At 40.3% G+C, this 14,856-nt stretch overlaps 1 protein-coding gene across 6 annotated transcripts in view; it reads left to right on the top strand.

The window, feature by feature from the left end:
• CRACDL (CRACD like) overlaps nucleotides 1-14,856 on the top strand; it is an 87,696-nt gene that overhangs the window by 53,598 nt on the left and 19,242 nt on the right. For all 6 annotated transcript variants that reach the window (XM_075916688.2, XM_075916679.2, XM_089775378.1 and 3 more), the window contains 6 exons: nucleotides 2,446-2,522; nucleotides 3,964-4,132; nucleotides 9,530-9,665; nucleotides 10,018-10,182; nucleotides 11,057-11,125; nucleotides 13,238-13,468. In XM_075916688.2, coding sequence (XP_075772803.2) covers nucleotides 2,456-2,522; nucleotides 3,964-4,132; nucleotides 9,530-9,665; nucleotides 10,018-10,182; nucleotides 11,057-11,125; nucleotides 13,238-13,468 — 837 coding nt within the window. In that variant the 5' untranslated portion in view covers nucleotides 2,446-2,455. The remainder of the gene's footprint in view (nucleotides 1-2,445; nucleotides 2,523-3,963; nucleotides 4,133-9,529; nucleotides 9,666-10,017; nucleotides 10,183-11,056; nucleotides 11,126-13,237; nucleotides 13,469-14,856) is intronic.

The raw sequence follows: 14,856 nt of genomic DNA, 5'->3' as shown, positions 1-14,856 counted from the left end.
AGGCACCAAAAAACAAGTTCACCCAGGTTGCTATTTTCAATAAGGTCGGCTCCTGATCGCACCACATGGGGCACTGAGAGAAGAAGGGGGAGAGGCAGCTTGCGGGGGCGGCTCCCTGGAGAGCTCAGGTTAAGCCAGAGCTAGCCCTCAGGAGGCAAGAGCTCCATGGCTGCTGCTGTTTCCCCTGGCAGTGCAGAGGGCGGTGTGGCTCATGTGGTTCACACTGCCAGTGGGTGCTGGCCTCCCGGGGTTAGCGCTGAGGGGAGCCAGGCACGGGCACCTGCACTGTGTCATCAGCTGCACTGACACCCATCCCATCAGCATCCTGCCCCAGGCTCTCCACCTGGCCAAGTGCAGCACCACGGGTAGTCCAGAGACATGCCTGCGGGCAGGAAGAGCCATAGTGCCACACTGGAGGCAGGCAGGGGGAAGAGGTGAAGTGATGCTGGGCAGGGCCATGGTCTGGACACCACTACCTCCCCCAGGCAGCTTCCTGTGCTCCTGGCCAATGCGCCTCCAAAAGGAGGTGACCCGTGCCACATCCAGCAATTGTCCCTTGCCTGGCTAGCTTTTGTAATTTGAGGGAGTTTTAGCTCCTCCCCGCAAACCTCTTATACACAGATGTAAACTGCCCTGGATGATATTGCCGGCCCCTTTTAAGTTCGGGGGTAGCCAAGTTAGTCTGTATGGGTATGTCTACACATCAAAGTTAATTCGAAATAACAGCTGTTATTTCGAATTAACTTTACTAACGTCTTCACAGCCAAACCGCTATTTCGAAATAAATTTGAAATAGTGGCACGCTTATTTTGAATTTGGTAAACCTCATTCTATGAGGAATAACGACTCCAGCCTCAAACAAGAACACTCCTCTCCCTCCCTCCGCCCCAGAGCCCTTAAAGGGGTTGACTCTGGCCACAGTGCCTGTGCCAGCTCCAAGCCTGCCAGCCCAGAGCCAGCAGTCACTGCTCCTGACCCAGTGGCCCCAAAACATGAGCCAGCAAGCCACTGGCAGCCAGCCCTCCCCAGTTTTGAAAATCTGATTCTATATAACTCATCCAAAGTTCCATAGAGAATCAGCGGCTGAATGAGAATAGACTCCAGGAATCCTGACTCTGTTGTACCATACTCTCTAGACAAAATTAAATACCACATAACATGTTTTCATTTGCATTTCATCCATTTGTGATTCCTCTTTTGCAATTCAGCAGGAAAATGCAAATGCTCATTTATTTAAGTAAGCAATTAAATCCTTATTTGCCAATGCCAGCCTAAGACTCCTTCCCCTGCAGGAGTGTGACTGGTAATCATCAAGATTCAGACACACCCTTGTTGTCATAGTGACACAGTATGTTTTCATAACATAATGACTTTAATGAGAAACTACTGACCTTCTGATCCACTGAGCTTTGTGTTCTTTCATGCTAATTAATGTTTATGGTTGTGATAAGTCTTTAACTGTTAAATCAAATACCAGTTCTGAATCCATCCACAAATGTTTATCAACTGAACATTCCCACACCTGGTGATTTGACATCCTAATCAATGTCTGGCTAGATTTTAGGGTGCTGGCATACAGGCATTGTAGATACTTTGTAGTTTAAAATAATAGCGAGATTTATTATCTCACAGGGTTAGGAACTTTGATAAGTGTAAATAATATAGTACATCTGCCCCAAATTTGCAATACTCACTTACTGACTACAGAATGATTTTTTTTCTAAAAATGGACAAGTAATATTGTTAATTTCCTTATGAGTTTTTATAACGTTTCAGTGTGACCCTTTCTGACATTTTTTGTAAGTCTAATATTTTTTTTCTGATCCCTCTAGAAACTTCTCTGTTTATGTACTTGTCATCAAATTGTTTTATCATCCAAAAATTTACTTGATAAAGTGACTTCCAAATATGCACAGAACAAGTGGTCTGTGCATATTTGGAAGTCAAATATGTGTGTAGGATGTTTAGGATCTATAATATGCCTGATCTTCAGCTCATGTAAATCAAAGTGAATGGAGCTATGCCAGTTTGCACTAGCTAAGCCTTGTCTGTAGTTTATACAGGGACTGCAAGGTCCAAAGAGCTCACACTGTCTATAGATAATACCAAAAAAGACAATTGCAAATAGGAGGGGAGCTAAACCAAAAAAAAAAATTCTCTCTGAAGAGGTGATTCACACACTATGGAAGAAGTTAAAGACTTTATTTTCTGTCCGCTGAAGCCAGTGACAGAGTGCTCTTAGAATGAAATAGGAGTAGGATTAGGGGTAACCATAATATCCTATAGAATTCATTCCAATATTACCTAAAGCATTTTGCCTCATGAATGATGTTTATCAGTCTGGGTGTATACACTTACTTACACGTATCATTTTATAGTAATCAAATGACCCATTTAAACTAACTTTTCTTTAAAACAAATAAATACATTTTTTTCTTACATCAGTGACTGTCACATGAGTTCCACGAGAATAATGGATGCTAAATTGCGAGAAGCTGAAGGATGTGGTGAGGACAATTCAGGTAGAGTGTCTACTTTCCCTGTGTATATGAAAGTATTCATTCACTGTTAGAATTCTTGAGTTTCAGTACTGGGCTCCTCAAGGTAGTGATTCTATTTATGTAGGAAATGAGTTTTCTTGCACTCAGAATGATAATTTTGGGACATTTTCAGATGGTTAAATTAAGACACTTTCTCTGTATGAAATTCAGGTGTGGTGTAAGTTAGCATAATTCTTTTCACGTCAGTGGACTTGCAGCATGTCTGACTTTTCACCCTTTGCCTCTAGTGACTGTTATAATCTCTGATGTTTGAAATGTGTGCATGTTGTCCCTGCAAAATACTTGTGCAGATGTTTGGGTTTTGTTGTTGGATTGCTTTGGGTAAGAAGCTAATTTTTATCCAAAGAAGGTTGGAATTATCCATATTTAAGATCTCTCCCCTCTGAGCAGCATAGCATCACATTTCAAGATTATTGCTTAATTCCTGTTTTAATATTCCGAGAACCACTGAGTTACATAATTACCATTTAAAATATATTGGATTTGTTATAAAACTGATGCTATTAAAGCATTAGCCTCCTGACACTGCATTTTCCACCCAATGTGACATTTTTGCATTTAAATTAGTTTTGCCATTTGGAAACAATTTTGTCCTTATCTTAGAATCATAGAATCATAGAACTGGAAGAGACCTCAGAAGGTCATCAAGTCCAGCCCTCTGCTCTAGGCAGGACCAATTCTTAACTGTTTAGTTTGCTAAACAAAGTATTATAATTCCATCTCTGTAGCCCAGCTAGTTAACAAACAGTGTTTTTTTCTTCGTGGTCTATTTATATCATATCTTATCTGAAAAGGCAGGTAGAAACGGTATTTTAAAAGATCCCATTTCCTGAATTGTAGGTTATTGGCAGCATAGCACATTTTGCCAGCTAATAATAATAATAAGTATCTAAATTCAAGTATCTAAAAGAGTGTTACAAGGAGAAGGGAGAAAAATTGTTCTCGTTGGCCTTTGATGATAGGACAAGAAGCATTGAGTGTAAATTGCAGCAAGGGAGGTTTAGGTTGGACATTAGGAAAAACTTCCTGTCAGGGTGGTTAAACACTGGAATAAATTGCCTAGGGGGTTTGTGGAATCTCCATCATAGGAGATATTTAAGAGCAGGCTGGACAGACATCTGTCAGGGATGGTCTAGACAGTGAGTGATCCTGCCGTGAGGGAAGGGGACTGGACTCGATGACCTCTTGAGGTCCCTTCCAGTTCTATTATGATAATAATAATAATAACAATAATAATACATTTAGACTTAAGACCTGTTAATACAAAAGCCACTGTGGGCCAGGTTGTCTCTCCTAAGAACTTCTTATAAAGAAATGTTATGGAATATTATAGAGAATTGTGACTTTTTTCTTAGAATTTTAAAACTGTTATATAGACTCTCCTTAACATTTCTTTATTTAGGAAAGAAAAAGTCAAAGTTCAAATCTTTCAAAAAGTTCTTCGGGAAAAGGAAAAGGAAAGAGACCGTAGTATCTTCAGGGAACACCACTCTGAAACCATGCCAGTCAGCTAGTGATGTTACAACCCCAGAGCCCTTGCACCTTGGCTATGATTCTGAAGAGGAACTTGAGTAAGTCTTTTAACTGTTATTCACTAACAAATGAGCAATTGCTTGTCCAAGAGACAGAATGATGTTTATGGATTAAATATCCAAGTGCTCACCTCCAATTCGTATTCCCAAAGCCACATTCTCAGGCACCTCATTTTTTTTAGGGAAAATACTGATTGTAATAATGCAAGTAAATATGAGTTAGTGCAACATTACTAATATTTTTAAACAGTCATCTGAGGAAAAATAAGCTTTATGATGAATTTTTTTAAATTACCCAAGCAGGCCAACACAGTTCCCTCTCTGAAAGGGATGTTTATGAATGTTTAATCCATAAACATTATATTTGTGTTCTTCAAGACAGAGCTAGTCACTTAGTGGAATCTTCCTAACCTGTTTTGACACTTTTGTAGCTAAATCCCATTGAAGCTAATGAAAAGTAGGTGCCTACTATGCATAGGCACTTCTGAAAATCTCCCTAGGGGTTCTTTCTGCATTTCCAGGGATGTAAATGTTGTTGAAAATCTGACCCAAAGTTCATTTTGAAAATGGAACAAGGGTTCCTTAATCACTTAAGTGTTTTTGAACAATTTTCTCCATTTTTAATCTATAACATGTAAACCATATGACGCAGATAGCATAACATTAAAACATTGAATTTAATATACATACAAAGGGAAAGGCTCATTATTTGTTGCAATGCACTACTTTGAATAGGGGTAGCTGCTGAGAAAGAAAGTTCTTATTTTAATGGACAGTGATTACTCATGAACAAGATTCTGGTTATGTCAGAATCCTTGGTTACACAGCCAAGAAAAAAAGATGCTATTTTTGGAGGTGTGTGTAGGTACTGGATATTAAATATTGCAAAATGCACTGTCTAAACAAAAGAAGCAATGAGGAGTCGTATGGCACCTTTAAGACTAACAAGTCAAGAAGTGGGTTTTTACCCATGAAAGCTGATGCCCAAATCTGTTAATCTTTACAGTGCCACAGGACTCCTTATTGTTTTTGCAGATACAAACTAGCACCCGTCTGATACTTGTCCATTTAAAGTGACTTTAGACAGTGTTACCACTAGATAGCGCCACACAACCAAATAATCTTTTTATAAGAAACCTTACATTTTTGTAGTATTGGCAGTAGTAAGATTCCTCCTGCTTGGTCTTCAGTGTGAAAGCCTGGGGGTTACGCAAGAGTATCTAAAGTGGCAGCCATAGATACAGCAGAGTTGTTGTATTCTTGCTCAACAAAAACCCTTAAGAACACTAATGGTCAGATCTTCTCTGCATGCTCTGTAACTCAGCCTTATCATATTGGAATGTGTGGAATAGCTCTCTGACTTTTTGTTCTCATGCTCTGTTTTTGTTAAGTTGTTGGGGTTTTTTGTTGTTTGTTTGTTTGTTTTTTAATTTTGATATTAGAAACAAAGGCAATTAAATATTCTGACAGAAGAAAAAATTGAATTCTGTCTCTCAAGATTTGTTGGGACATTTTATAAACCTCCAGTGCCCATTTAGAAAGCTCACTTGTCCTGAAAAAAGCTGGAGCAATTAAAAAACACGGATATATGTGCTCATACAACATTGCTTCTCCAGCTATTATTTCAGTCTTGGATAATATAGATGCATAAAGGAACGGTAACAGCCTTGGCTGGCACTTAGCAAACTACTATAGGTCTCTTTCTGACCTTGACTGTGTTATCGAGATCACATTTTCACTTAGCTACAGTTCTTGTAATGTCTCTAATGTTCTGGGCACAAGCAGCAGGCTTTCCTTCCTTCTGCAACTGGAGTACAGATCATCTCTTTCCGCCTATTGTTTTATCAAATATATTTATAGTTTTCACTGAAAGGAAATTTCACCCCTCATCCACGTTTATGTTCCCTTATGTCCCTCTAGCTGTTTCTCAGTTTCAGGCTACACAATGTTCTGATTTTTTTAAATTTACTGGTAGCAGTGATTTTTTTTTTTTATAATCTGCTGAAGATTTGAATGCTATAAACTAACAGTTGTGAGTCCCAACATTTTACATTAAGTTTTGCAAATGTTTTGGCTTCATTTATTTATTTATTAAAAAAAGGAGGGAAAGAAGAAAATCTAGGTGCGGTAGTAATACAAATAAATAATAACACCACCATCTGTTAAACAGAGTCAGATTCGCAATTGCAAGTATTTTGACTGTGATTGGAAAGGTTAGCAGCCACCCAGTCCTACTACTCTGCCATGCAATTAAAATGATTAGGACAGAGCCTTTAACAACTACCTGAGTGACCCAGGGCAGCACCTTACCGTTCTCAGGAGGAAACAAGACATAGGAGTGATCATGTAAAACATTTGTAGAGGCAGTTACCTGCTACTTCCCTCAGAAACCAGAAGTAAAATGCTAATATCAGAAGTAAATTGAGAGGATTCCCACATCTCTGCAAGCCCACAAGCAAGTGTTCCTGAAAAATTTAGTTTGCAGGTTGCAGGGAGACTAACAGCACTGCATGCATAGGTTCCATATAGCAATTGGTTCTGTGTGTGCAGGTCAGTCTATCAGCCTGGAGTCTTGTTGAAGTCAGTGGGACTCCCTATGAGTAGAAATGTCCAAGCTCTTAGATCCACTTGCAGTATGCAGGCCCATCACCGGGTGGACTCACCGACATGGCACCTCCTTCTGGTAGCGCTGGGAATTAGCTCACATACTCACAGGGGGCCTTCCTTTGTCAGTGTCTCCCCTTGTCCTCACTTCTCTCTCCCTTCCAGACCCGTGGCGTCCTCTTCAGGACACTGCCCTCCTGCAGTGCCCACTCCAGTGTCTCTCGACCCCCTTCCAGTGGGTGGGGTGTTTATGAGTCTCTGCACTCCAGGGTCCTCCCTTCCCAGGGAACACCCAGTTCCCCTCTACCCTCCTTGCCTCAGTGACCCACTGCCAGTCTTCATCTAGCCCCTGCCACAGGGGCAAACTGCAGCCTGAAATGGCCACTCATCATTGATAAGGGTGTATGGACCTGCTGCCTTTGCCTACCCTGGCTGCCTCTCTGCAGCCCTAATAGCCTCAGGCCTTGCTTCAGGCCCTGCAGCCTGGGAGCTTGCCTGGCAAGAGCTTCCCCAGGTCTGCCTTCCTTCCCCAGCACTGCTCTACCTCCAGGAAGTCTCCTGCTTCCCAGGGACCCCTGCTGTCCAGCCAGAGCAAGAGCAAGTCCTCCCCTTTCCCGTCAGGAGCCCTTCTTTATATAGCCTCAGCTGGGCTCTCAGTAGCAGTACCCGCCTCAGCTGGGGCTTCGCTCTCAGCCCTTGCTCAGGGCTGGGTTTTTGCCCTTAAAGGGCCAGTGCAGAGGCAGATGTCCTATCACAAGGCCATAATGCCAAGGCCTCAGCTTGTTCTCTCCCACAATATAAATTGCCCCACCATCTCCACACAGATTACCATCTTTAACCTAGCCGATCCCAGGGGATCCATGTCTAGAAACAAGTCCCATATAGCCAGTGGAGTTAGGGATGGAAGACTGCCACATCAGAGTTGTGCTGCTAGGATTCCCCTCTTTTCTCTCCCACGGCTCCCCATGTCATGGCTTTCCTCAGAAAGAAACAAATCGGTGAAGATGTTAGTACAGTCTAGTAGAGGGGAAATCTGTATATGGAGAACCTTATCAGGACTCGAGAGTGTAAAAGGGAACAAATAGTGCACACAGATGTGTAAAATTATTCATGGATAAACCTTATAGCTTTAATAGAGAAGAAACTAACAGCGTTCCATATAAACTATTTTTAAAAACACTTAGAATTGAATTAGAAAACAAAATCCTTTCTATAGTTCCCCCCCCCCCCTTTTCATTCAAAATCTATGTAATTCTATAGGAGGGATGAAGCAAAATACAGGACTATGTAGCACTTTAAAGACTAACAAGATGGTTTATTAGATGATGAGCTTTCGTGGTCCAGACCCACTTCCTCAGATCAAGTAGTGGAAGAAAACAGTCACAACCATATATACCAAAGGATACAATTAAAAAAAATGAACACATATGAAAAGGACAAATCACATTTCAGAATAGGAAGAGGATGCGGGGGGGGGGAGGAAGGAAGGTAAGTGTCTGTGAATTAATTATATTAGAGGTGGGGAGAGTTAGATGTCTGTGAGCTAATGGTATTAGAGGTGATAATTGGGGAAGCTATCTTTGTAATGGGTAAGATAGTTAGAGTCTTTGTTCATTCCTTCTCGGAGAGTGTCGAATTTTAACATGAATGACAGTTCAGAGGATTCCATTTCAAGTGCAGATGTAAAAGGTCTTTGTAGCAGAATGCAGGCGGTTAAGTCATTGAGAGAGTGTTCTTTCTGGTTGAAATGGCAAGAAACTGTTTTTTCTTTGTGATCTTGTCTGATATCTGTTTTGTGGGCATTAATCCTTTGGCGAAGTGTCTGAGATGTTTGTCCAATGTACATAGCAGACGGACACTTTCGGCACATGATAGCATAAATTATATTTCTGTGTGCTCAGGAATATGTGTTCTTGATCTTATAACTCACTTGGTTAGGTCCAATAATGGTATCAGCAGAATGAATATGTGGACAAAGCTGGCAACGGGGTTTGTTGCAAGGGAAGGTACCAGGGTTGGTATTAGTGTGGTATGTCCTGTGGTTGTTGGTAAGAATCATCTTGAGGTTAGGTGGTTGTCTATAGGAAACTTACCCATTACCAAGATAGCTTCCCCAATTATCACCTCTAATACTATTAGCTCACAGACATCTAACTCTCCCCACCTCTAATATAATTAATTCACAGACACTTACCTACCTTCCTTCCTCCCCCCCCCCCCCGCATACCCCTCTTGTTCTGAAATGTGATTTGTCCTTTTCATACGTGTTCATTTTTTTTAATTGTATCCTTTGGTATATATGGTTGTGACTATTTTCTTCCACTACTTGATCTGAGGAAGTGGGTCTGGCCCACTAAAGCTCATCATCTAATAAACCATCTTGTTAGTCTTTAAAGTGCTACATAGTCCTGTATTTTGCTTCAGCTACACCAGACTAACATGGCTACATTTCTATTACTATAGGAGGGATGTAATTCTTTATATAATGTAGTAGGATTTGTAAAGAAAAGCCCACTATAGTAACTATAATTATTCTGTTAAATTCTTCAGGGTTTTACTGTCAGGATTTTAGTAGTCTGTTTTATAAGCATTACAGATGTCAGTGCTTTCAAGTTGTTTTCTTTTTAAGGTACAGTACAAGTTTATCTGAATGTTGTGACCATTGTTTTTTCAATAAGCAATTTAGAATTTCAGTCATAACACATGATATGCACACTTTATCTGACATCACCATTTACAAGATCCTTTTTAGTTAACCTAAGAATTAAGTTCCAGTAAAAGGATTAAAAAAGCAAGCATATACATTTTCACTAACTTATTATATTATCCTAGAACCCACAAAGGTATTATGGGAAGCAGAGCTTTTTCGCATGATAGCATTTTCATTCCCGAGCCTGCGCAAGAGCCTACTCGGCCAGTACGAGTGTTTTCTCAGGATAACGTTTCTGATCGGATTAGAGCTTTACAGGTAACACAAGACATTTTTTTAAAATAATAGAAATAGAGTCTCTTTCAAGCTTAACTTTTTTAGAATTATTTATAACTGAACTTTTGGTTTCTGCTAAGTAACCAGAATTACATTTGTGTATAATTTGTTAATCTGACACCATTACCATATCTTGATTCAACCTGAATTATAGTGGTCAAGTATATGAGTTGTTTTGTACCCAGGGTGAACTTGAAATGGAGGTGCTCTACGCTCTGGCTCTTTCAGTTGTATCTTGTTGTGTAGAGTTAAAATCAAAGTAAATAATGGAGTGGACAGAGTCAGATAATGCAGAAAAAAAACATTCAAAATGTATTTCCATGTCATATGGTAGTTGAAACTCCAACAAAGCATGAAACTGGGACCACCACCTCCTTTTGGAATTCATGCAAAGCGGCTGGATGATGCTGGGACTAGTTCTGAGGACGATGGGTTACCCAGGAGTCCTCCAGAAATGTCTTTGCTCCATGACATTTTAAGTTCCAGCACAGCAACAAAGGTGAGTAGATTATGATATTGACAACTGTCAACACTTGTGGACTGGACTTTGCTAATTGAGCATTCTTTATTGAGTGAAAGGGTAGGATAAATGATTTCTTTTTGCTGTCCTTCATCAAGTTTGCTTTTTCCTTCGGAACTGGTTGGACAATTTAGAAAGCCTTACCTTCACAAAACACTGTATTTTCATAAAGCTGTTTAAGTTCTGTGTCCCTCAGTCTAGAATGTAAATGACAGGCCTATCAAAACCAGGAAATTAAGCACTAAAAAAAGAAGTGGAGAGTCTACACACCAAGCACATGTCACTTTGGAGACCAATGGTGAGACTTCTACAGAGCGGAAGTGGCTTCTACAAATGGCTGTGCATAAAACCATATAGGAATCAGGTTGTCAGCTGCAGTAGATCCTGGAAGTTTATGTCCCTCTTCTCTTTAGATTGTGATTATGTGTATTGGGTTATTGTAGCCAGCCACTGTAGCAACCCAGAGAGAGAAAGAGTGTGTGTTCAGGAATTGTAGAACAGCCAGGAAATAATAAATGGATGGAAAAATCCGTAGTTTTTCCTGAATCAGTCAGTAAAAGCAGAGTCTCTCACTCTGAACTCCGTGTCCCCCAACATGGGAAGAAGAAGAAACTTTCAAGAATTTGTAATTATTTTTAAAAGGTAATTTTGTGATGTAGTATTTAATGAATCCTTCATTCTTTTCCTGCGTCTTTTATGTTTGTAAACTCCTCACTAATTCTTAGAAAACTGTATACTGGACAGTAGCTTAGATCATCAGTATCTCTGTTAGTATTATGTGTAGAAGTTTTCTGTTAGAAACCCATCTCATTTGTCGTCTTTTACTGAATCTCTTCCTCATTCCATCCCACAGTTCTCTGACTCTCACAAGCATCCTAGCTCTTTGAGTTTAGCTGGAACAGGCAGTGAAGAAGAAGAACAGGTAACTTCCACCAAATGTATCAAGGAGCAAGCAACATATATATTAGTCTTTTAAGGAATGTAAGGCATAAATATGTTACTTTGTTTTCTGTTTGTTGCAAGAACAAGTTTTTGTATATATTATAGCTGTTTGCTTTTCTTAATCCTTGTCGTGCTAGCATAAACAGTTAAAACTCCTTATCAACAGAATGAAATGCTTTTTTTAACTGAGCAAAGTGGAATTTTAACTCTTTTTATAAAAAAATTAGATAACGCTGATGGTTCAGGGGGGCTGAAAACAGGTGTACATACTTTGTAAATGTATTTGGGCCAATTCCCGGTACACCCAGGAAGCACAACAATGTGAATGCATTCCTGCCAGATTGCTGGGCAACAGGACCTGCTACACTTTGAAAAAGATGTAGCCTGAATCATCCTCTCTCCATTCACAGCAAGAGAGCTTTGTTTGTTTGAAGTGGGAAGGTGGTGACTTGATTTTACTGCTACCAGATACTCCCCCTCTGAGGTTGGCTCCTCTCAAGGGCTACGTCTTTTCTGTGCAGCCAGTGGAATGATGGCTGTCCCCTAGCAGTGTGCTCTGCTTGGAAAGGGCTCTCTCAAACTTCTCCCCCTTTCTATACGTGCACACAAGGCAGCCATAACCTGGCATACCGTGTCTGCAGCAAACATATGCGTGGCACTCAACTCAAATGCTGAATTGTAAATGAAATGACAGAAACTGTTCTATAGTGTTCTGATCTAAAGCTCAGTGTTAGTAGTATGTCAGGTCTGACCTCAAGTGATCAAGAAGGGGCAGGGAGAAGGGGCACCAGGCAGTCTTGTTAGTCCTTCAGGTGAACAGGTGCTGTGCCTTTATCAAAGAGCTGAAATGTCAATGTTATTCGCTGTAAGTTACTATTGTGTAATGTACCCATATATCACTGTTATACATTAGTCATGTATGCATAGTAAATTGCAGATATTGTAGAGAGAACTTCAGTTCAAATTAGTTAAAACTAAGTCTGTGGAAGTTTTTCCATTGATTTCAAGAGGAGCTGGAACAGATCCTTTATATATAAAAGAATGCCATTTGGCTGCAGGGCATAACACAGGAATCTTTTGCACAAATGTTGATATTTCTCTATAAGCAAAATAAATATTTCACTACCCTTATCTGAGAGAAAAAAATATATATCAGGCAGTAGCCAAGCATACTCGGGTAAAATCACAAAGCACAAAGAAGGTAAAAACTGCAGTAAGGGAATATATTTCAGTTTCAAGCTGCCACGTGGCTCTTATGAATGGTGATAGATAAGACTGATACCTTGGCAATATCCTTTTTTCTTATTTTGAAGAATTTAATTATTGAAAGAGAAAAACTACTTTAAAAATTCATTTTGTAAGATGATCCTAATTTCGTATCTGAGTGGACATTGAGAAGTATGCATAAACCGTGGAACTTGCACATTACATATATGGAAGGTTGAAAAGTTGAACTCCTCTGGCAGGAAAGTACCAAGTCCTAAATATGGCAGCAAATTATTTATGAATAGATTGTTGTATTGGTTAGAAATTCCAGGCTGCAAGCAGGCCATGATATTTTATTTTAGGGAGTGGGGTGTGTGTGTGTGAAATATTCTGTTTGGAGAAAAAACTCACTGATTTACCAAATGCAAATAAACTGAAAAAATACACATTGATTAAATACTGGGGACACTAACCTTTGACATTGTTTTCTTAGCGAGGGATGTAGGATTGGAAGGGGACTTGTAAGTCTTCTAGCATTGTAGGCAGGAGTCAGAAAGGGAGCTAACACAGGAGGATTGGCCTTTGAAGTTCTTCATAATTTCTTTTCTCAAATGTGTTGACACTTTTTTTCATTTGTTGTAGGTTTGCAATTCAACAGTTTGACTATTGAAATAAAGTGTGTCTATTGGAAAAGATTCTAAGTAACTGTTAACATAGAAAACTGCTATCACAGTTTAGCAAAAACTAATAATTGCAGTGCAATTGAAATAGAAGTAAAAAAAAACCCAAACAGACCCAAGTAAACAAGTCTTGTCTCTGATAAATACCTGTTTTCGTAGTTCGGTTTCTATGTTTAATGTTCTCTTTTGGGATTTTTTTTTTTTAGGTCATATCAGTTCCTTCTTCTAGGCCCTGCTCTACAGAAGGCCAACTATTCCATAGGCATTCAAGTGCTAAAGCTCTGTCTCCCCAAACATCTGATAGCAGCAGCTCACCTGCAGCTGATTTTGATTCTCCGCCTGATTTCGCTACTTGCTTGGATAATTCTGCTGCTAGACACAAGCTTTCAATCAAACCGCGGAACCAGAGATCTAGTAAAATGAGAAGACTTCCTTCGGTAACTATAAAAACAAATGGAAAACTAGGCACTGACTTTAAACGACAGGTTGGATCTCCCTTATCCGGGATCCTGGGGACCTGACCCATCCTGAATGAGAAAATTTGCCAGATGTAGTGTGGACCCCTGCCACCAGCCTCCCAGGATGCTCTCCCCTCCTGCAGTTGGTTTTGCTACGGCACCACTGCCACTGGGCTCCAGCCTGCAGGTCTTGGACTTGGACTCCGGCCTGCTGGAGCTCCCTGGGGATGCTCCCACTTCTCTCCCCTCCCCGCCCGTGAATCCTCGGGGATGAGGCTTGCAGGCTGCCCCGCTTCTACCGTACCCGTGGACAGTGCTTACTGGCTGTGCTCCACCGGGATCCCCAAGGACAGAGCTGGCCAGCTGCCCTGCTTTTGCTGCTAGCTGCCTCACTGCTGGGGCTTCCATCCCGTTCATGCTCACAGGCTCTGAGGCTCTCTGATCCAGCAACATCTGCGGTCCTGCTGGACTATGGATGTTGCCAGACCAGAGGGTCCCGGATTTCAGAGGTTCAACTTTTACACATTCTTACTTGACTTGCCATTCTTATTTCAGCCTCTATAAGCACTTAAGTAGTGCCAGAGCTGTGAGTGGATATTTCATTGCTTTCTAATCACTAACGTTTAATGAGTGTTGTGTATGAATCTGGAAAAGAGCCCCTAAGAGCAATGTCCAAGCTGCACATTGTGAGAAGGGATTATTTGTTAATTCTCTTGCTATAGGGATTTATGGCCATATTTCTTTTTAAACTTCCCATGAGGTGTTATGCAGTGTTTAACAGTGAGGCGGTGATAAAGTTGAGGATCTACTAGCATGTGTTACTCATTTTAAAAAAAACAGAACATAGCTTGGGTGTAACCTATTTTTCTGGAGGGAAATTGGGTCTGTCAAATCTGACCCTTAGAAAAAAATTGTTATGGGGCTTAAAAAAAACAAACCAAGCCAATTGGACTATTTTATCTTTAGAAAGCACACAAATAAGAGATCAGGTGGGCTATCTGTTGGAGCCAAGTTCTGGTTCTTGGGGACATCAATTATTTTAATCTGCCTTGTACAACAATCTGGTCATATAACCCTTGTGTGACTTCACCAGTAAAGGTGGAAAACTGAGCAAAATATATGCCCTCACAAAAAAATTCTGTCAGTGCAGTTTTGCTGAGCAAAATGACAGCCATTTTAGTACACCCTTTTCTGATTCTGTCTCAAATCATGATGCTTTTAATTAAAATTGTACAAGCTCTTTAATACATGATTTGCATTAGTGTATTTGGATATTTTGAACCTCTTTTGTAAAAAAAAAGTCAAATTGTCTTGTTTAAAGACATAAATATCACTTTCCCCAACTATGATATCAAAAGAATGTTATT

This window comes from Pelodiscus sinensis, chromosome 1, assembly GCF_052426305.1.
Source record: "Pelodiscus sinensis isolate ZL-2025 chromosome 1, ASM5242630v1, whole genome shotgun sequence".
In the NCBI taxonomy this organism is placed as follows: Eukaryota; Metazoa; Chordata; order Testudines; family Trionychidae; genus Pelodiscus; species Pelodiscus sinensis.
The sequence above is the reverse complement of the archived record's forward strand: the minus strand, read 5'-3'. Positions and strand labels throughout refer to the sequence as shown.